This window comes from Bos javanicus, chromosome 12, assembly GCF_032452875.1.
Source record: "Bos javanicus breed banteng chromosome 12, ARS-OSU_banteng_1.0, whole genome shotgun sequence".
Classification (NCBI taxonomy): Eukaryota; Metazoa; Chordata; class Mammalia; order Artiodactyla; family Bovidae; genus Bos; species Bos javanicus.
Window position 1 is genome coordinate 28,636,992 of NC_083879.1, and position 23,092 is coordinate 28,660,083.

Here is a 23,092-nt window from a genome sequence, read left to right on the forward strand (position 1 = left end):
TAATTAAAAAAATAATGGCATAGAATCATACTTCATGAGGTGGGAAATAGTTGCTGTGGAAATAAGTTTAGTGAAGAGAAGTTGATATTCTCTGCATTATGTTTCTGTTTTTATGGAACAAAATATCAGATGAGAAAAAAAAATTCTATCTCCTGGAAAGACAATCAAAATATTAGTAATTATTTTTAGGTTGAGGAATATAGGAACCTCTCCTGTTTCGCAGTTTTCTCTTCCAAAATATTTTGCCTTGAATATGTGTTACTTTGCTAATTAGAAAGGAAAAGTAATATTTTTAAGGTTGGTGTAGAGCAAGACACAGGAACCAGTTTGAGGGGGCACCTGCTTGTCAAATTTGGGACAATTTGAGCATCATAAAGAATGATGATGGTAAGCATTATTAAAAGGGGAAAGGGAAGAGTGCTCTTCTTTACTAAACAATGCCACCTAGTAAATACAGAAGAAATTACATGAAGTAATAAGTATTCTGCTATTCCCAGTGTAATAACTCACTTGGCAGTGATCAGCAATGAATATAAAGCTCATTGAGGGAAAGGTTGTTGGGGAATAGGATGTTACACGGGGCCTCTCGTTACATCAACTCCCCACCCCCACCCCAACATGATGTAGTATCACAAGGGGAGCAATACTAGCTGATGCCACCTGTTAGCCAAATGATAAACTTAGCAGGATGGTACAGATGGTCATCATGTGCAGTCAGGTACGCAAACATCACCTCTGTATTTTCCTTCCACAAATGTTTAATCTGGATCTAATTATGAGGAAAATAACCAGGCTAATACAGAATGTGGGGCATTCTCAAGCCAACTGACTAGACTCTTCAAAAAGGGAAAGCAGGGAGGGAGGTTCAAGAGAGAGGGGACAAGTATATACCTATGACTGATTCACGTCGATATCTGGCAGGAACCATTACAATATTGTAAAGCAATTATCCTTCAATTAAAAGTAATTTTTTTTAAAAAAAAGGGAAACCAAAAAAGGCATGAGGACAGTTCTAGATTAAGTGACACCAAAGAGACGTTAATAACTAAATGCTGTACTTGAACCTGTGAAGATGTTATTCGTACCATGAAGGACATTTTAAATTTAAAAATCTATTAACATTGGCTATTATAAATAGCTAAGGCCTTCCCTGGTGGCTCAGAGGTAAAGAATCCACTTGCAATGCAGGAGATCCGGGTTCGATCACTGGCTCGGGAATATCCCCTGGAGAACGGAATGGCTGCCCACTCCAGTGTTCTTGCCAGAGAAATCCCATGAACAGAGGAGCCTGGTGGGCTACACAATTCATGGGGTCAGAAAGAGTTGGACACAATTGAGCATGCATGCATTATAAATAGCTGTAATATAAAATTGTAATATAAATTAGTATATAATTTATGTATAGTATATATTTATAATATTTATAATTTATAATTCAGTTTTTAAGTTGTGATGTGATTATTTAGGATAATGTTCTTATTTATAGAAGATACTTGATAAAGCATTTAGGAACAAAGTATCATGATGTCTGCAACTTATTTTTAAATGGTACATCAAAAATACACATGTGAGAGAAGTAAAATAAATGAGGCAAGACGTTAACATTGTTAACAAAAATGTTAATAATGGAGGGTAAGTAGTGTTCATAGTATTCTTTCAACTTATTTCTATTGGTTTGAACATTTTCTAAATGTAAAAGGTTGTGGGGGGAAAGTTTAGGTGGAAATAAAAAGGAGTGGGAAAACTATGGAATAAATGAGACTTAAGGGATGTGGGGACCAAATGCAAAGCATGGATCTGGTTTAGCTCTTGATTCAAACAAACCAATTGTAGGAATTCTGAAGATCAGCCCTGGGATTTCTTTGGAAGGAATGATGCTAAAGCTGAAACTCCAGTACTTTGGCCACCTCATGCAAAGAGTTGACTCATTGGAAAAGACTCTGATGCTGGGAGGGATTGGGGGCAGGAGGAGAAGGGGACGACAGAGGATGAGATGGCAGGATGGCATCACCAACTTGATGGACGTGAGTCTGAGTGAACTCCGGGAGTTGGTGATGAACAGGGAGGCCCGGCGTGCTGCGATTCATGCAAAGAGTCGGACACGACTGAGCGACTGAACTGAACTGAACTGATTTATGAGACAATCAGGGAAATTTGAACACTGAAAAGATATTTGGTGAAATGAAGTATGAAGCAGATGAAGCAATACTGGCCATATAACGATAATTGTTAAAGCTAGACTGTGGGTACATGGGGAATGATGATGTTATTCTATTTTGCATGTTGGAAAATTCCAGTAATAAGGGGTACAACTCAAAGTTACATACTAATGTTGGACTTTGTCAATGAGTGGGTGAGTGACTAATAGATATCTAAATATATTCAAATGTTTCTCTATTGTTAAACGAAAGAATAACACAAAAGAGTGATGTTATGAAATCAAGATTAGAACCTAAGTTACTCTAATAGTAGTAGTGTCAGGTGAGTTTGGGGGGCACTGCAGAGGTGAAAATTATGTGGGTGTAATTGTCTTTCTTTCCCCCCCCATTTTTCATTCTCAATTTCCCTAATGCATAAGGCTCCTGACCACCATTAAGAAAGCTAGAGCTGGGGCATTATGCTTGTCACTTCTGAAGCTTATGGAATGGTATTTATTGCTTCCACTGAAGTGTTAGACTCTCAGGATTGCCTATTGAATCAGTTCTTCATTTAGTTAGGAGAGCTTTTAAGTCTTGAGTATTCAAAATGTACCATGACTGCCAGTGCTGATTTAACATTCAGGTGAAGGGAAAACAAGTTTTGAAAGAATGATCATTCAGCAAGATCAGAAAGTCCACCCTTTGATCTTCTCCAGTCCCCCAGTTCCATTAGAGTTGTAAAGGTGAAAAACAGTCCTATTTTTTCCTGCCTGTTTGTTAGGAGGACCATATAGGCTATGGTCACATGTGTCTTGGGAAATGATGAGCAGGTGGTTCAGCTTCATAGTGGTCCTGAACAATTTAACTTTTACTCTAAGGCAAAATTTTGCAAACAAGGCGATACTTTGCTGTGTTTTCTTTTTTGCTTTCTAGAAGGGAATAGAATTCAAATAAAATGTGAATTGAACACATGCCTTAAAAGGTTTTTTTTTTTTTTAATGAAAAATTAGAGTATTAACTTCTAGTAGATAATATAAACCATAAAGAGGAGATAAAGCTATGTCTATGCAAAGAAAAACTCCATTTTGAAAATGACAAAACCAGAGCTGTAAGTGGCAGACTTAATAGGAAGACAAATGAAGCCAGATTTAGAAGGGATATTTAAGAAGTTCTGGAACTAATATCCAGAGTTGCTTAACTTAGTACACAAAAGATAAGGAAAACAAGTTACACAATATTATTTAAACTCTGAATGAGACTTTCATGTTTAGACTAGATAATGATGAAAAGAATTCAAAAACTGTAGAGCATTTACGAATATAAAATCCGCACACCTGAAAGTGCAGTTAGTGTTGCCCTTAGGTTTTCTTCTAAGGTGTCTTTGTAATAACTGTTTGCCCTGGAGGTTAACGTTTGGATATCTGATTTGAGCTTTTCAGTTTGAGTATCTTTACGGTTAAAAGACATTTACAAAGAAACTATGCAAATCCGTTTTATCAGATCTTTATACTTGCCTTTCGTGTCCGTTTCTGTATCTGTGGTGTATTTAAAATGGCCAGATTTTGTTTGCCACCGCTCCTAGCACTCCTACATTGGAGTGTACACACTCCAGTGCACTTTACTACGATGGCATGTAAACAGTTTTGGATGGAAAATCTGACTTCATTTGTTATTAATAAAATAACAGTACCTTGTGTTTGTAAAGTACCTTACCTCTTGAAAAATGTTTTCCCGTACCTCACCTCATTTCGCTCTTACTAGAAGCTCTGATTAATAGGTCGTGATATTATACAAGTTTTCAGTCAGGAACACAGAAGCTTGGAAAGAGAGGCCACATGACCGTGGTGGAAGAGTCAGGAACTGAACCCAAGTGTTTCCAGCAGCTTAGGTGCTTTACTCATTATCTGTGGTTTCACTGCCTTATGCTCTTTCCTGATTAAAGAGCATTCTTCTTGATGGAGAAGAACAAACAGAGCTGAATAGTTCTGTTTTCTTTTTACATTTCCTGCTCTTGTTATGTTCCAACATATTTTTTCTCTTGTTTTTTTAAAAATCTTACTTATTTTTGGCTGCGCTGGGTCTTCGTTGCTGTGTGGGCTTTTGTCTAGTTGTGGCAATCAGGGGCTCCTCTCTAGTGGCAGTGCGCGGGCTTCTCATTGCAGGGGCTGCTTGTTGCAGAGCATGGGCTCTAGGCATGCTGGCTCAGCAGTTGTGGTGCACAGGCTTAGTTGCTGTGCAGCATGTGGAATCTTCCCGGACCAGGAATCAAACCCACATCCCTTGCGTTGGTAGATTCTTAACCAGTGGATCACCAGGGAAGTCCTTCCTCCAACTTTTAAATATCTTTTTATTCTGAGCACGGCCGTTTTGTTATGGACTGTATCTGCCTGGTCAATTTGTTTGAAGTTAGAATTACGCTGGGGAACCACACAGGGAGAAGGGAGAGAACCATGTGCTCATTGTGTCGGGCACTGCGCAAGGCGCTTCCCCAGGTTATTAGGTAGTCATCCTTACTTAGCAAGATGGGTGCTGTTATCCCCAGTTTTTACAGGTGAGGAAAGGAGGATCAGCAATTTACTTTGTTACTGTCTAGCACAATAGCCATCTTCTCCCCCAAAAAAGTCTGAATAAGGATTTCATGTGGAAATATCTTCTCTTTGAAGTTATTTTGTGCAAAACTTCATGTGCTTTTTTTTTTTCTTTCCTACGTTAAAGAGGGGACTCCATGATGCTTTTTCTTTTTTTCTGTGTGGTATTTTCATATTCAGAGAGAGTGATAGAAGTTTAGGAAAGCCTAGGGAATGTTGCATCTGCATCTTTTCTTCTGCTGGTTTTAGAATTTGGTTTAGGTCACTGCTAAAGTACCTGTTAGGGGTAGCACACACATCACTTTTATCTACATTTCATACCTCAGCAAGAACCAGTGTCTCACATGGGTCCTTATGGAGAACAGAGCTCCAAGGCGAGGGGACCCAGGCCAGGTAAGGGGGTGCAGGAAGGGGCTGCAGCAGGGGTACTTGGGCAGTGGTGCATCACAGAGGAATGTCAGTGAGGGCTGTGCCCACTCTTGTCACCCCTGCAGCGAAGCCTCCAGAGTGTCATCTAGAATCAGCTCTGGTAGCTGCAGAAATCAGCATGGTGGTGATCAGCACTTGTTAAAGAGTTGGGCAACACACACAGTCCCCTCTCAGCCCTCTCCTTACCCCTATGAAGGAGCGATACCTTCTAGAGAGACTCTCTCTTTTTAAAATGAATTTCAACAACTCAAACCTGGTGGTCTCAGAAGTATAAACTGCTAAATGTTAGAGATAGAAGGAAATGATTTATAGTATGAAAATGCATAGTCATAAAATAATCTCTTGTTTCCCCACTCTCCAGACAGTTGCAACACGACTTTCCCAGAGCCCTGATTTTCAGCACGGATGATTTTTTCTTCAGGGAAGATGGTGCCTATGAGTTCAATCCTGACTTTCTGGAGGAAGCTCATGAGTGGAACCAGAAAAGAGGTGACAGATTCCTTTCCAAGCTCCTGGGAAATCCTCTTGTGCACATAGATTGTAGCTCCTGCAAAATGAAAAAAATTTATGGAAGGAGCTTAATCTAAAGTTCTGCCATTTTTCCTTCTCAAACAGAATGCCAGAGTGTAATCTCCCTAGATTCCAGGAAAAAGAAAATTATTGATAATGGGTTCTGAAATAGGTAGTATTAAAGTTGTGTAATGAGGACATCCTGTAATAAAAATAACAAAATATGGAGTACACTCGCCCTTCTGTGATTGTTGCATGTTGTTCACTGTTATATAACATTGTGTTGCAGCAAGAAAAGCAATGAGGAATGGCATATCCCCCATTATTATTGATAATACCAACCTCCACGCCTGGGAAATGAAGCCCTATGCAGTCATGGTAGGAAGAAGTATCATTCTGAATTTTCAGTTCTGGACATTTTGTGAGAAAGTTGAAACATTTGTTCTTTCTTCTTTTTTTGGTCTTCTGTGATCTCATATTCATTAATAGTAGTTCTCCCAGGAATCAGGTAAAGAGGTTTTATTTTAGTGTTTCTCTGCCGTTCAATGGCTGAAATTTGCTGAGATGCTAATACTACCTCAGGGTACATTTTAAAAATAGCCCTTGGTCTGAATTCTTGACAGCATTTCTGTCTTGGTTGTTTTCCTAAGGGAAGGCATCCGTAGGAGCATCTGCTGAAACCTGCTGAGAAGTGCTGGACTAGGTGATGCCTCCAGTGGAGCTGTAGATGATGTTCTTAGGACAGTTGTCTTTGCCACGCTGGGGACTTCAGTGCTATGTGGTGCTGCTGCTGCATGGAGTTCCAGGGCAATGAATTTCTTAGTTTAAAAACAGATTCAGGAGTAACGCTGTAACCCTATTAAGATATTAGAATACAAATATAAATGCACATATAAAGGTAACAGTTAAGCCATCTACTGTCAGAACAGATGAATGAAGCAATGTGTACATTTTTCTTTATTTATGAAGTATGTATGATCTACTTTTCAGACATATTTCATCTTTTGTGCTAATATGTTTTCATTCCTTACTGCATGTAATAAGGAGAAAAGATCCACAAACAGGGAGAGGAAGAAAACAGCTGAGTATTCTCCCTACTTGGCTAATTTTAAAGTGAATCTCTAAAACTGGACTCATGGCAGCCTGTTTTTAAGCTTTTTTTTTTTAATATTTTGGGCACAGTATCTTACATAGAGGTGTGCTTTTGTCTAGATACTTTCATCAGTTTTACTTAGGCCCAGACTGTGGGACTTTGCTGAATGTAGGACATAATGAGCATCAACTTTGTGGTTACTTCAGTTCATGGATCAAACATCCACTTAGGAGAAAAATGGACAGGGATATGAAGAGTCAGGTTAATTAAGGCACAACTCAGAACCAAGAGGCAGGGCTTAACTGAGAGTAGCTTAAGGGAAGTTATTTTACTTTTTGTTTTCTAATTTCTAGATATGCACAATCTTTCCCAGCTATCCACAGCTACTACTAAGACACAGAAACTAGATATTTTTCACGTATGATATTTGATACCCTTCTGAAATTAGAAGTCTCCATCTAAAGAATGAAGAGGAAATCCCCTTACTTAGCCCATTTTATTCTGTATTTTATAACACAACAAACAGTAGTCATAACAGAAAGTTCAACTTGAGATAAAATAAGTAGTAGTCCGTTAATTAATGCAAAGAACATTTGATGTTTCCATGGAAATGGTAATCATTTTCTAAACTCAAGGAAATATGGCACAGTGAATTGAGCCAAACTATGTGGCATGGATGGGAGAGCTACTTTTTGGAGGGAAGAATGTGTGAAGTATGTGGAAATCATTTTTATTTCCCAAGCTCTGTGCCTCTGGTACTCTCACTTTGTAAACCAAGCTGTGAGGACTAGCCAAGGCACTTGATGCCAGTGAACCTATGATAATCACATATACGGGACTTTGGGAAACCATTGGAATTCATTGCTCATTCCTATGGACAGGGAATTTAAAACTAGTTCAACGATCTATCTTTTTAAAGGTTCAAAACAAAGAACTTTGTCGTTTTCCTACATAGTAGATAGAATTACTGAAAAGTTATCATTGGGAACCGTAATATAATCTGAGTGTGGCTAAGTATGGATATGTACCAACTGTATTTGTTAACATAAATTAAGGCATTAAATTACTGGTTAAACAAAAGGAATGTTAGAAAAGATTTGTAGTAAATGTTAAATGGCAGCATAAACATTCCCAAACATACATACCATGTCTTCAATGTTTTATGTACTTTTGAAAAATCAGGCACTTGAAAATAACTATGAAGTTATATTCCGAGAACCTGACACTCGCTGGAAATTCAACGTCCAAGAGTTAGCAAGGTACTTCTTTGTTTTTCTAGCTCCTCATTATGTATCCTGCTATTTTCAGGTATTTCAGACCGAACAAAAGAATCTTTTCAGGCTGGAAATGGACATGGTAGTTTTCAGGCCAGAAATGGTAATTCTTGGAAATTGATAACTTTGGAATTATTAATGTGAAAGACTTTACTTTGGGGTCAGTTTTCTAATATAATGCTAAATGCTAAATCTTGGCTTGGACTTGGTCCTCAAAAAGGACATATTTAACATTCTGCTAAAATGCTTCTTCATTAATGGACATTTAAAAGCACTTTCCTCTGCATGGGATTGCACTTGTGAGTGGTGTTTTTGCACTTAGGCTAAACAAAGACCTTCAGATATTGAACAGTCTGTGGTTCATTTATGGTCTAGATGCTGCTTCTAGTTTGTAAAGCAATAAATGTCCAAATAATACTAACTTGTTGATTGAATGCATGGGTTCTGATAATTCACCATCTGTGCTATTTGGTAATGTCAATGATTTAAAGTAACCAGTGAGGTCAGAATTTACTTTTTAGGAATAAGTCTAATTCATCTTATGGTTACAAGCAGATAGTGTTTCCCAAGGGATGTGTGAATCACCTCTGTCAGAATCAGCTGAGGTGACTGTTAAAATCCTAGTTCATGGAGCATCCCTGGTGGTCCAGTGGTTGAGAATCTGCCTTGCAATGCAAGGAATGCTGATTTGATCCCTGGTCCAAGAGGATCCTACGTGCTGCAGAGCAGCAGTAAGTACGTGCATCACAACTACTGAGTCTGGGAGCTGTATCCACTGAGTCCACATGTCACAACTCCTGAAGCCACATACCTAGAGCCCGTTCTCTGCAACAGAGAAGCCACTGCAATGAGAGGCCTGTGCCCCACTACTGGAGAAAGCCCCTGTACTGTGGCAACAAAGACCTACCACAGCCAAAAAATAAATAATAAGATTAATATTTTTAAAAGTCCTAGTTCATGGACCCCATTCTTAGTTGAAATCTCTGATAATTACATTTCAAAACTATATCCCCAATTGATCCTCATGTCCATGAGAATTGAAGAATGTTGTTTTAATAAGGATCTAGAAGTATCTAAGACTGACATAAGTGATTATAGATATATGCATAACAAATTGGCAAACACATAAGAAGAGCTCATGGTGCTGTCTTATGTTTTGAAGCACAGAATTGAGATTTCCAGAAACAGAGCATTTTTTGATGTTTTAGCTCTTTGCTAGCCCCAGGGTAGTTTGGGGGTGTGCAGGGCCGCATGAAAAACAGTTGAGCTGAACGATAACTGCTTAACACGATGTTTTGCTTTTGTCAGAGTTCCATCCTGAGAATAGGGAGTGCATATCTGTGTAATAATACAGGACTTATAAACTACAAACACTTGTAAAATATAACTCATTTTGATATGCTGCCTTAACTAAACATTTGCATTTCTTTTTTCCACGTAGAAGAAACATTCATGGAGTCCCAAGAGAGAAAATACACCGAATGAAAGAACGGTATGAACATGATGTTACCTTTTACAGTGTGCTGCACGCAGAAAAACCAAGCAGAGCAAACAGAAACCAGGACAGGAATAATGCATCTCCTTCCAACGGTGCAGGGTACTGGAACACCTATGCAGAGTTCCCACACCGGAGGGCGCATGGCAGCTTCACTAATGAGAGCTCCTTTAACAGAAGGGGTGGTTGTCACCATGGGTATTAGAGGCCTCTTATGGGCATTCCGAATTTTCCTAAATCAGTTTTTACTTCAATTTTTGGTATTTATTCTCCGTTCAGTGGTAGTCAGAGCTCTAATTCCAGTGTAAATAGTCAAGCCTGAGAGTTTCTGTGCAGAAGTCGTTAGATGCCTCTTCAACAAGCATTTGTTAAAGTGATCCTATGTGCATGGTCTGATGCTGGGAATTCTGCCGATTTGATTAAACAAAATCCTTTCTCTAGGGAAAGAACTAATTCAAAACTGAAACCTGAGAACATACCCAAGAACGTAATCAACCACATAGGCTCATTAATGAACTGTTTTTAATATAAAGCTTCAGTAGCCCTTTCTCTGAAGCAGTCTATTTTTTCAGGAAATTCATCTCCATCAGGAAAGTTGGAAAGATGGAGGAGAAATAGTAGGCAGGAACAATTTTTTAGTGCCACTGCTACTTTTGATCATCTGTGTATCCAAAAATGTGAGATGTGTGGCTGTAATGATGATATTGATTTTCCTTTAAGATGAAGACATAAGGAAGTATATAGTGAAGTCACTCAGTCGTGTCCAACTCTTTGCGAGCCCATGGACTGTAGCCTACCAGGCTCCTCTGTCCATGGGATTTTCCAGGGAATAGTCCTGGAGTTGATTGCCATTTCCTTCTCCAGGGGATCTTCCCAACCCAGGGATCAAGCCTGGGTCTCCCGCATTGCAGGCAGACGCTTTATTGTCTGAGCCATCAGGAAGTATATACCTAAGGGAATATTGTCTTTCGAGGTAGACACTTTGGGAGATTATCCCTTTATTTTAGCGATGTGTCATTGTTAGAAATATCTGTTAGGAAAATCAGTGTCATTGTTTCAAGTCACATCTTGTGTTTTAACTACCACTTTATCAAACAGGGTTAAACCTGTTTGATAACAGGGATAAACCTGTTTGGCTGTTGAGCTAACAGTGTATATAAAACAAGCCTGCCTTTATAAAACACCAATTTTTAAGAGGAATAATTAAGCAATTTTTAAAAATTATTCCTATAAACGTGTATTATCAGTTGGCAGCTCCAAAGTTTTGGGCGTACAAGGAATGAAGCATCCCAGAATGTCCTCACATGGAAACAGGAAAAGTCATGCTCCTCTTATAAGGAGCAGTCTGAGTGTTTTGTGAGGCATTAAGACAAAGTTCTACTACAGTTCTTATATTAAAATTGAATTTATGAATCCAAATCAAATTTTAACAGGTTGGAATCAGATTAATTTGGTGTGAGACCACAGATAAGACCATGTAGGATGTATGCTTTATTTCTTGTTGGCCAACAACTTCTTTCTAATGTTTTGTGAAGCATTATTTTAAGTGTTCTATATAATGGTGCTTTTATGGTTATTAAAAATTATATATGGTATTGCTTTATATGGACTTGTCATTGAATCTAATTTTGGGGGGTTTAAGAAAATAAAAAACTTATTTACCATAAATTCCACAAAATTCTACCCTATTAAGAACTAGTTTTTCTATAACTATATTTACCCATCTTCTTTAATGACTAGGAAACACAGAGGTAAAGATAAAAGCAACTTTATATTTTACTTGTGTGTATAAATTATTTGATCTCTATACATTAGAAAGACTGTATTACTTTAATATTCCATATCTAGTATTATTGAAATCTATTCAACATCTTGATGATTACCAGCAATGATCTGTAATTTTTTCATTAACATTTAAAAAAATTGATGTCTCCTTTGAGTAGCAGAATTTGCCCAACAAACTAAAATTAAGTGAATTTGAATGAATCTAAAGTATAGTTTGGCTAAATTCTGTGTATCCAAGTTTAACACATAATAATCTAATAATGATGATAATCCACATTAACAAGTACTCCTGTTTTCCAGACCCTAGATAGTCCTGGGTAATCCTAGTCAACATGGTCCCTAGTCAGTGCAGAACTAGGTCAGTGTGGGTGGCTTGACTCATTTAGGATAGTAGAGGTGAGAAGTGTCAGAGGGTCCAGATGAGAGTGCCTTTGCTCAATCCCATAGGAGCAGCTGAAGGATCATAACTCAAGCCCTCCTGATTTACTTCTGACTCTCTGCTTAGGGTTTCTGGTTCACCTGGCCTGGGCGGGGCTACTTTATATTTGTCCTACTCTGAATGAGCTCAGAATAGTTCCCTGCTACATTTGCCTTTTTGGGAGCATAAAATTAATAAAATGCCACCAACTTTGTTTATCCCATCTAGAAATGACCTATTTTTTCTTTCAACACCCATGACTCCTGATTTTAAAAAATTTTTGAACACTTAACACTGACTTGTTTTGTGCATTCACATTTGCATTACTCACAGGGTTGGCAGAGTGCTTTATACACAAGAGGCTCTCATTAAGTGATTGTTGAGTAACACAAATCGCTTTTACCATTTACCCCTTATCATGCAGTGTACATTGATGACTTTGTAATCATTAAATTGTCACTTTTGGGGGGACAATATCCATAGGTACTCAAGCTTCACATTTATATAGCTTGGCTATATTATTTACAGTTTATAAACAGCAGAGTGTATGTTAGATGTCTCCATATGGGTAGTCTAAATGCTAATGAAAAATGAAAGAGGTTATAGGTTAAGTTTTTTCAAGAAACAAAAAGGCTGAATTCTTATAATTCTTTCTGTTCAGCTGAGACTCAAGTTTTATTCCCTGTTCTAGTGTGTGGATCATTGGGAAAATGATTAGGACATGAAGACCAAATTGTTTTATGAAAAAAAGTTAAATCACATTAACAAGACTGGCAGAACACTTAAGTTAAAAAGAACAGCAGAAGAGACTATTATGTTAATTTTTAGAAGCAAGAAAAAACATGGGTCACAGTTATGGAAGGAAGAAAATTGCTTTTTAAAAGGATTTATTCTTGGCTTTAAGGTGTGTTTATAATGAGATTTAAAAACAGGATATTGTATATAAATTTAAGACATACTAAAACACTTTATGCTCTTAGCTCCTAGTTTGAACTGCTTTCTTTTTTTCCTCTTTTTAAAGTAACAAATGAGAATACCATCTTAAATTGAATGGTTCTCATCTGCTTTGGTGGTTGGAGAAAACTAGGTTTAAAAGGGACTGCTTGCTGACTCCTGTGATAGGACTAAAAGCAAGGAAAATCAGTGCCAATTTGAAAGAAAGATTTTCTCTTAAGTTGCAGTCCAGATGATCATTTTGTTAAGAAATAAAGACAAATTAACACAATGAAGTCTGTTTCTGATTTAAAGTATTTCAACTTTTAAAAAATAATTTAATTTTACAGATCAAAATGGCATCAAAAAAGGAAGTGCACAGAGGGTTCTGTTTTTCTTGTAGTCATGCTGACTTAAGGATGAAGAACTGGTCGAAAGAAAACACCACTATAATATCTTACTCATCTTGACTTTTTTGATCAGGAAAAACCTGTATTAGAACCAACATGTGCATTATGAAAAACTGGTTCATAGTGGGTTACCTCTTAAAAACAAACCTAAAATGGAACTAAACCAAAAAGAATTATGTGAGTCAAAATAACTTTACTTAATTTCCTGTAGTTATAAGGACACAATCTAAAAGAAACAGTTGTGTTTACTTCATTTGTAATACTTACAGTGATCAAACCCAGTCATAAAGATTTAAAGGAGATTTTCTTGATTAGTTAATATACAGTTACACAATTTTAAGATATATAATTGAAATAAGAATATACCAATAAAGAAAAAGGGAAAGAGCATTTCTGTGATATACAAACCACAGATAAACTTTTAACTATTTCCTTCCTTTACTCATTATGCAAATTCCGATATACAGTTTGAAACTGTGTATGTTTTACAAACTGGAAAGGTTGAGTCAGTAACTAATTTATTGTCATTTTGGTTTCTGTCGCCTTTGCAGTCTCTTGGATCTGTTTTTTATTGCACTTGTGTCCGGAATATTAGTCTCCTGTTCTTCAGTCCTGGCTGGGGAATTCTCTCGTTCTTTGATCACAGATGTAGTGTAAGGCCTTTTCAGTCCAACATAATCCTTAGGACTAGTGGGAACAGTCCTGGTGGTCTTACTGATAGATGTAAGTTGATTTCCTCCTGCTGAACCAGATAAAAGGGCTTGGGTATTTATCAGTGCAAGTTCTTCATCAGCTATCGAATCACTTTCCAAAAGAGAAATGTCGTTAAATTTTTTACATGGAGTCATCTGAGGAGAATTCAATTCGTTTTTCTTCATAGGTGTTTCATATTTGGTGCCACAACTCCGTGGTGGCTGAAATGCCTTCTGTGCAGCTTGAGAAACAAATGTACAAATGGGACTAACAGGTGGGGGTACAGGCAGTCTACTCAAGAAATCCAAGGCTCTTCTCTTTTTGCAGCTTTTTGGGTCATCAGTCTCTTTTTCCCCTTTGCAACAAGACTTTGAAGTCACTTGGGCTGATACAGGTGTGCAGACAGACTTCTCATTTAGCTTACAAAGTGATAATGGACTTTGGTAATTCATCTCACTACTGGGAGAAGACAGCTAATGAAAAAAAAAAAACAAAGAAGTAGCCTATATAATTACGTCCTAATATATGAAATAAAATCAAATTAGCTTTTATTAAAAAGTATTTAAACATACAAATTCCACACACTTTCACTCCCCTAGTGGCTATGATTTCAAGAGACATTAATATTATTATTTTTATTCCAGAAGGAAAGATTGTTGCATAAGAGGATATAAAAATGACATGAAAATAAAGATGAAGAATAATTGTAGTAAAAGCAAAAAGGAGGTAGGAGACATAATTTATGCTTTAATCTTTTTGTTATTAACAGGTTAAACAAAAATAAGCATTTTTAAATCATTTTAAGAACACAGCCTATGTTCCTACTTTTCTAGATTGTGACTGGAGGCAAATGCTTAACCCCTGTATGTCATAGTTTCCTTGTTCGTAAACTGTAGATAATTTTTATCTCAGGGTTGTTGTGAAGGTTAAATGAGTTAATATATATAACTTAGCAAGTTTAGCTACTTAAGAACTAGTCTTTAGCCAAAATTACAGACTTTAGCTCGATTTGCCTTTATTGTGATTTAAAGAGTTATACTGAGCTTAGAAACAACCCTAATTATATAGCATAGTCCTCTGAGCAAAAAGACATGGGCAAAAACGTCTTCTCAGTCATGTGTACTGGGAATGCTAAAAATGAAAGCACCCATTTACAAAATTTGCCCCCACAGAGTGTTACATTCTGGCTTCAATAAACAAGATAAACTTTCCAGGTAGTCTATACCTATAGGAGGCACTAATAATGACACTTTCTAATTAAGTTTAATTACATTTTATCATGTTTACTAGGTATACATCAGAATATATTGTTGCCTCTCTATAGAATATTTATAAAATCTGTTAAATTTAGATTAACTTACCGGAAACTTATTTCCTGAACCAAGGACTGTTTGAGCAGTGGGTGGTGCTGAAGTACAGTCTTTAGTTGGGGTGGACCACTTGGGATTACTTGCATTAAGTAAACGAATCAGCTTGTTTTTTGCATCCTCACAAAACGTATCAATATTCTAAGAAAATAAATTGGAAAAGCTGGTTTGTAAAATGCAAACCTATACATTCATATGTTTTCAGAAAATGTTACCTTTAAAACCTGAAATAAAAAAATGCAGACCAGAAAAAAAATGAGACACCCCAAATTTGATAGCAACTGTCAAATAATTCACCAGTATAAAAATGCAAAAGCTACATCAGTGATTAAGAAGACCTTAATTGTTAGAGGGAGAGAAGGAAAGAGGGTGTGTGTGTGAGGGAAAGAGATATCCTGGGTCAGGAAGATGTCCTGGAGAAGGGATAGGCTACCCACTCCAGTGTTCTGGGGCTTCCCTGGTGGCTCAGCTGGTAAAGAATCTGCCTGCAATGGGGGAGACCTGGGTTTGATCTCTGGGTTGGGAAGATCCTCTGGAGAAGGGAAAGGCTACCCACTACAGTATTCTGGCCTGGAGAATTCCATGAACCATACAGTCCATAGGTCACAAAGAGTCGGACACAACTGAGCAATTTTCACTTTCAAAATGAGAACGTCTTCATGTCTGTTCTAAGAATTAACTGAAATAACATACAGGCTATACCACTTCCTAAACTGTACTTCTAGAAGTCACAAAGGGTCAAATAGCAGCAGTTTGGTTATGGTTTAACCTAATTTATCACTATTTTGTTAAAATTTTAAATGATATGTAAATGAACTGCCCTTGAAAGTTGTCAGAGAAAATGTAGGATATAAACAGTAAGTACTCCACAATGGAACCAAATAGTGAATGTAACCCCCAGTTTACATTTACAGCCCCCAGTTTAGAAGCCATAAATAAATTAGGGTGTTGTTATTCATGATGTACATTGAGTCCAGGTAGAATATTATACAAACTTTATATAGCTAATGCTTTTAAAATAGAATTTTATTTATATGAATTCTGAATAACGTATTTCAAATATTAAACTACAGAACTAAAAGGCTTATCTTTTACAGATTTTTATTTTTACAAGTTAGCATTTATAAAATGCCAAATTTTATTAGGAGGCAGCACTGCATGGTAGTTAATAATAGTCTGGACTCTGCATTCAGATGGCTTAAGCATGAATCCTGGTTCTACCAATGTGGATGTGTGACTTCTGTTTCTCATCAATGAAATGGGAAAACAGTTCCCTACATTATAGGGATGGTGAAAAGTGAAGTTGCTCAGTCGTGTCTGACTCTTTGCGACCCTGTGGACTCTAGCCTGCCAGGCTCCTCCGTCCATGGGATTTTCCAGGCGAGGACACTGGAGTGGGTTGCCATTTCCTCCTCCAAGGGATCTTCCCTACCCAGGGTTGGTGGGAGCATTAAATGAGACTGGCTTACAAGGCCAGATGTACAGTAAGTACTCAGTAAATTTTGTTCTCCTATTTGGTATTATTTTAAATCAAAGAGGTATAAATGATAAAATAGTAGATATGGAGTTTAAAATGTTAATTTAGAAAGTGTTTTTTTTCTTTTATGGCCATTCCACGCGGCATGCAGGATCTTAGTTCCTGACCAGGTTGAACCTGTACCACCTGCAATGGAAGCATGGAGTCTTAACCACTCAACTGCCAGGGAAGTCCCTAGAACGTAAATTTGCAATCTACATATTAACTGATTACATTGCCATGTGCTGTAAACCACGGGTAACATATAATTCTTGTTACCAATTTCCAGTTTGCCTACATGGTCTACATCCCTGAACATCCTTCTCACAATTTTTCCTAATTCGGTTCCTGTCAAATCATTCTTTCGTCCCTGATGGCTGTCACTCACCATCTCCTCAGGTTCATGAACAATTAATATATGATAAAATCTCACATTATATGTCAACTATCCAGTTTTCATAAAAGCTGCCACTTGCTTGACATCTGACTGTCAAAATAGGAAAATGCCAACATGTATGGTAATGCTCAAGGCTAATTTTACCTCAACAGTATTTTTCATTTTGTGGAATGTCTCTTGAAAATGGCCCTCCTTAGGACTGGCAGAAAACATGGAAAAATCTCCAGCAAATAAAGTAGGAATTCCCAATTTACATCCTGGTCGCCACTGGAGGTTGCTTGCAGCAATTAACATGTGAGGTTTAATAATGTCCTCATTAAGATCTATCCAAAACTTTATTGCCAATAAATTATGGCATTCATCTGACAAATAGACCAAAGGAGCAATACCTAAAATGGAAAAAACAAAAGCCAGAAAATAAAAAACTTCACTTATATATACTGGATAAATTTTAAAATATAAGGAAACTCTTAAGTATGGCCATTTATTTTGTGTATGCTAATGGTAAAAACAAACCAAAATAACTAAATTTAGGAAAAGCTCAGGATTTTAAACAGCTCAGGACCTGTTGCTTATGGTGCTAACATTTCAACGCAGTATGACAACACATTCTGTTACAGAGGCCATGGGGAAGCAGGAAACATGTAAGCTGAATAGTGAATAGGGAAAATTCATCAAGATGGGAAGGAAGAGGGCATTCTAAGCAAAGTGAATGACTTTTTCAAGGTAGGAATGTTAAATATTTTAGTGTGCCAAGAATGTGAAACTAAGTAGCTGAGGTTTGTGGGGCGGTGGCTTAAGGCAGGAGGCTGAAGGCTTTTTCAGGCATCGGAAGGAGTTTGTATTTCATTTTCTAAGGGACAGGGAGCCACTGAAGATTTTAGGCCAAGAAACCTCATGATCAGAGTTGGGTATTGGAGAACTGCTACTTCAGGTTTAGGGTGGCACTTTGAAACTTTCTGATAGAAATTTCTCCCACTAACACTTGACATCAAACTAAATAAAAAAAGAAAGAAATGTCTACCAATAACATACAAATAAGGCATATCCTAATATAAAGTTTAAGAACTGGTGATGAAAGAAAGAAACAGGTTGTAGGACAGAATGAAGCACAACAGGGCTCAGCTTCTAGTCTCCTTCTCCACACTGGTGAGAGAACACACATTTTAAGAATTCTTTTATTCTTAAATCTGAAGAAAAGCAAATAGAAATAATCAGAAATAATGAAAACGGCTCTAGTCATGGGTTGAGTTGTGTCCCCATAAAAGATGTTGACATCCTAACCTGTGAATGTGACCTTACTGGCAAACAGTGTTTGCTAAAAAATCAAGTTGAAGTTTCATTTCAGTACATCCTGACTGAATGTCCTTATGAAAAGGGAGAATTGGACACAGACATGCACACAAGGAGACTGCCAGGTGAAGAAGGCAGAGCCTGGGTGAGGCATCTACAAGCCAAGGAAGGCCATAGCCTCCTGGCAACCATCAGAGGCTGGGAGTGAGGCACAGGACAGATTCTTCCTCAGAAGGAACCCACCCTGCCAGTACCTTGATTTTGGACTTCCAGCCTTCAGATAATATGTTGCTTAAGTTTGTGGTTCAGCAGATGAATGAATACATGGGGCTACTTGCTGAACTAGGGAAAATGATCTGCAACACAGTATCTTCCAGGGATAATGGGAATAAACAGTGGATAGCAACTAAAACACCCCACCTTCATACAGTAACTAAGAGGGGAAAAACTGTTCTTCAATACCACAGAAAGAGAGAGTCAACTGCATGAGGTGTTGGCAGGTCCCTCTCACACAGCTCACCTCATCACCACAATCTGCTGTGGGACCATTAGAACTAGTCTTACGTCTGTCTCCAAGAGAAACTGTGCATCCCACACGTGCAGTCCCTGGTCTCTGCACACTGCCTCTCTGGACACCGTGTCTCACCTCTCCCTTGTCAGCCTCACCTCTCTCTGTGGTATCAAATGCCTCTGACAGGCCTAAGTCAGGCCCTGGCTCTTTTCTCTACCTACTCCCACACCCAGTGACCTCATCCTGTCTCCTGAATTAAAGCATCACCTGTATGTTGATGACTTCCCAACTTTTATCTTCAGCCTAGACCATTCCCTTACAACAATATCCAGCTGTCAAGTAGAAATCTTTAGTTGATAAAGCTCCTGGCCTTCCCTGCCCACCTGTTTTTCTTGCGTACTCCCCTCTATATAGTAACTCCATTCCTCCAGCTGCTCAGACAAAACCTCGGCCCTCACTCCTTGATTCTTCTCTTCATCCACACTGTCCCCCTACCTTCAAAATACAACCACAATCTGACTATTCCTGGCCACTCCCTGTTGCTTTGTTTGCTCCAAACTATTATCAATTGCCTAAATTTCTACAAAAGCCTCCAGCTGATTTCCCTGTTTGGAGTCTCACGCCCCCCTGCAGTCTATTCTCAATAGAACAGCCTGCGTGATCCTGAGAAAACCTAGTCAGAGGGTGTCACAGTTCAGTTCAGTGGCTCAGTCGTGTCTGACTCTTTGCAACCCCATGGACTGCAGCACACCAGGCTTCCCTGTCCATCACCAACACCTGGAGCTCACTCAAACTTAAGTCCATCCAGTCAGTGATGCCATCCAACCATCTCATCCTCTGTCGTCCCCTATTCTTCCTGCCTTCAATCTTTCCCAGCATCAGGGTCTTTTCCAAAAAGTCAGTTCTTCGCATCAGGTGACCAAACAATTGGAGTTTCAGTTTGAGCATCAGCCCTTCCAGTGAATATTCAGGACTGATTTCCTTTAGGATTGACTGGTTTAATATCCTTACAGTCCAAGGGACTCTCAAGAGTCTTCTCCAACACCACAGTTCAAAAGCATCAATTCTTCAGTGCTCAGCTTTCTTTATAATCCAACTTTCACATCTACACATGACTACTGGAAAAACCATAGCTTTGACTAGACGGACCTTTGTCGGCAAAGTAATGTCTCTGCTTTTTAATATGCTGTCTACGTTGGTCATAGCTTTTCTTCCAAGCTATGCACTCAATATGCCAGCAAATTTGGAAAACTCAGCAGTGGCCACTGGACTGGAAAAGGTCAGTTTTCATTCCAATCTCAAAGAAAGGCAATGCCAAAGAATGTTCAAACTATCACTCAATTGCATTCATCTCAGGCTAGCAAAGTAATGGTCAAAATTCTCCAAATGAGACTTTGACAGTACATGAACCATGAACTTCCAGATGTTTAAGCTGGATTTAGAAAAGGCAGAGGAACTGGAGATCAAATTGACATCAGTTGGATCATAGAAAAAGCAAGAGAATTCCAGAGAAACATCTGCTTCTGCTTTATTGACTATGCCAAAGCCTTTGACTGCATGGATCACAACAAATGGAAAATTCTTAAAGAGATGGGAATACCATACCAGACCACCTGACCTGCCTCCTGAGAAATCTCTATGCAGGTCAAGAAGCAACAGTTAGAACTGGACATGGAACAACAAACTGGTTCCAAGTTGGGAAACGAGTACATCAAGGCTGTATATTGTCATCCTTATTTAACTTGTATTGACTTATTTAACTTCTATGCAGAGTACATGTGAAATGCTGGGCTGGATGAAGCACAAGCTGGAATCAAGATTCCCGGGAGAAATATCAATAACCTCAAATATGCAGATAACACCGCCCTTATGGCAGAAAGCAAAGAACTAAAGAGCTTTTTCCTGAAAGTGAAAGAGGACAGTGAAAAAGATGACTTAAAACTCAACATTCAAAAAACTAAGATCATGGCATCCGGTCTCATCAACTCACAGCAAATAGATGAGGAAGCAATGGAAACAGAGAGACTTTATTTTCTTGGGCTCCAAAATCACTGCAGATGGTGAATGCAGCCATGAAATTAAAAGATGCTTGCTCCTTGGAAGGAAAGAGGGTGTCACTCCTCTACTTGAAACCTTCAGAGAGAGAATTCATGCAAGGCCCACACCGTAATTCAGTCCTCCACTGCCTCTTCCCAGCTGTTAGTGCTCACTCGCTGGCCGCTGCTAATGCTTTTAGGCACCAGGGTCATTCTCTAACGTGACCTTTGTCACTGCCACTCCTTCCTGGAATGTGCCTCCCTGACCCCGACCAAGATGCCCACATGCCTCTCTCCCTCTAGTCCTTCAGGTCTCATCCAGATGCCACCTTTGCAGTGAGATCTTTCCTCACGTTGCTGTCTAAAGCTGCAGTCCTCTCCCCTTCCCCCATCCTACCTGTCACTCCCTCCTTCATTTTCTTCCTTAGCCACACTAAGAAAACTGGACGTGCTACTTATTTTGTTTGTGATCTCCCTCCCTAGCCATAATGTAGGCTCCATGAGGGCAGGGATATTTGCCTGTTTCTCATTGCTATGCACCTAGGCATTTAGAACAGTGCCTGGCACATGACAGGCATTCAATAAATGCTGATTGAAAAAACTGAATAAACATTACCCACCCTCTATAACAATAATAATGATGTTTGGAATCACCCAAATATGACAAGATGAAATAAAAATGCTACAAAAACCATGTAGTATATTAACATACTATGGTTAAAGAAAAACCCACAAAGCACTAAAACACAAGTAAACAAAAACACATTAAGCAAAAAAGAAAAGAACATAGCACAGCCCAAAAATAAAACTAAAAGAAAATTTCTGAAGTCTTCAAAACTGACTCATGCTATTGTACTTAATAGGAACATAATCAATAAAATAAAAGCTTGGATATGAATATTGGATGAAAAGTAGTCCTGTAAGACAAAAAGGAGACTGAAGGATCAAAGAAAGAAACTGAGGACACCAATAAACTATAATGGGACAAATGCATGCATTACAAATCACAAGGAATAAAACATATTGCAGAAATTACTAATATACAATCATGGTGAATGGAGATGGAAAAGACAGAAGCAGAGAAAAGGTTAAAAAAAAAATCCAACATAAGACTAACTGCTGGCTTTGAAGTAGAAATCCTACTAAGTGAAATAAAAAATTTATTCAAAGATATTACAGAATTTATCTGATACAAAGAAAGCACTGAATCTGCAGATTATTATTTAGCTGCACAATGTAGTTTGTGGAATCTTAGTTCCCCAACCAGGGATTGAACCTGGGCCCCCTTAACAATGAAAGCACCGAGTCCTAATCACTGGACCACCAGGGAATTCCCTGAATTTGCAGATAAAAAGGCCGTCTGTGTTTCAGGAGAACTGTATAGAGTTTATAAGATACAGCTTGAACTTTTGGACCTCAAAACATGTTCTTCAGACATCTAAACATAAAAAGAAAATCACCTAAATGGGAAATTTTAGACTGTTCAATGTCAAAAGAGGAATTTCTACAAAGTTCTGAGGGAAGGAAAGAAAGCAAGATCCTACATAATTATGCCTGCCAAGACACAGTCCCAGAATTAGGGCAATAGTTTCACATTTCAAACATATGAGGAACTCCTGTAATATGGCACAGTTGAAGCCTTCTTGAAAAAAAGACTGATGATAAACCTTGGCCAAAGAGCTGAGAAAGCGAGAAGCTGTGACAGAGAAGTTGATCAACAAGGAATCCATGGATCTGAGACCCTACCCTGAACCTGGCACTGTTTTAAGAGCTGACGATACAGCAGTAACAAAGTCTCTGCCCTTAGAGAGCTAACATTGCAGAAGAGGGAGATCAAAAAAACATAGTTAGGTGCTGGTGGGTGCTATGGAGAAAAATAAGGCAAAAAAGGGGAGAAATAGTGCTCAGTTGGGAGCAGGGGAAATACAGCTTTTACAAAGGGGCTCAATGAAAGGCCTCTTAGGCGGCTGCGTTTCACCAGAGGCTGCGTTTCACCAGAGGCCCGAAGGAGCCAAGGGAATGTGGGGACAGGGTTTCTAGGAGAGGGAGCAGTGTAAAGGCTCTGTGACGAAAGTGAGCGCAAGAATAGCAAGGAAGGTGTTAGCACAGCTGAAGGGGAAGGGGGCCCAGAGTTCTGGGGGGAGGGGTGGTGAGACCAAATGCTAAAGGGCCTGGCACAAAACTACCAATAAATGGAAGGCTTTTG

At 38.5% G+C, this 23,092-nt stretch overlaps 3 protein-coding genes across 11 annotated transcripts in view; 2 read left to right on the forward strand and 1 right to left on the reverse strand.

Annotated features, from left to right (window-relative positions):
- N4BP2L2 (NEDD4 binding protein 2 like 2) overlaps positions 1 to 8,017 on the forward strand; it is an 86,626-nt gene extending 78,609 nt beyond the window's left edge. For all 5 annotated transcript variants that reach the window (XR_009739957.1, XR_009739956.1, XR_009739958.1 and 2 more), the window contains 2 exons: positions 5,517 to 5,644; positions 7,941 to 8,017. The gene's annotated coding sequence lies outside the window, so the exon portion shown is untranslated. The remainder of the gene's footprint in view (positions 1 to 5,516; positions 5,645 to 7,940) is intronic.
- The window catches only part of N4BP2L1 (NEDD4 binding protein 2 like 1), a 22,811-nt gene extending 11,681 nt beyond the window's left edge, over positions 1 to 11,130 (forward strand). The window contains exons 2-5 of one of the 5 annotated variants that reach the window (XM_061434822.1): positions 5,517 to 5,644; positions 5,955 to 6,043; positions 7,941 to 8,135; positions 9,474 to 9,628. In XM_061434822.1, coding sequence (XP_061290806.1) covers positions 5,517 to 5,644; positions 5,955 to 6,043; positions 7,941 to 8,135; positions 9,474 to 9,530 — 469 coding nt within the window. In that variant the 3' untranslated portion in view covers positions 9,531 to 9,628. Of the gene's footprint in view, positions 1 to 5,516; positions 5,645 to 5,954; positions 6,044 to 7,940; positions 8,136 to 9,473 lie in introns of all 5 variants that reach the window. The other 4 variants (XM_061434823.1, XM_061434821.1, XM_061434824.1 and 1 more) reach the window with 4 other exon arrangements.
- Positions 11,131 to 12,960: 1,830 nt separating this feature from the next.
- BRCA2 (BRCA2 DNA repair associated) overlaps positions 12,961 to 23,092 on the reverse strand; it is a 52,459-nt gene continuing 42,327 nt past the window's right edge. The window contains exons 25-27 of the mRNA XM_061434813.1: positions 17,191 to 17,435; positions 15,128 to 15,274; positions 12,961 to 14,239 (exon numbers count right to left, since the gene is read on the reverse strand). Coding sequence (XP_061290797.1) covers positions 13,598 to 14,239; positions 15,128 to 15,274; positions 17,191 to 17,435 — 1,034 coding nt within the window. The 3' untranslated portion in view covers positions 12,961 to 13,597. The remainder of the gene's footprint in view (positions 14,240 to 15,127; positions 15,275 to 17,190; positions 17,436 to 23,092) is intronic.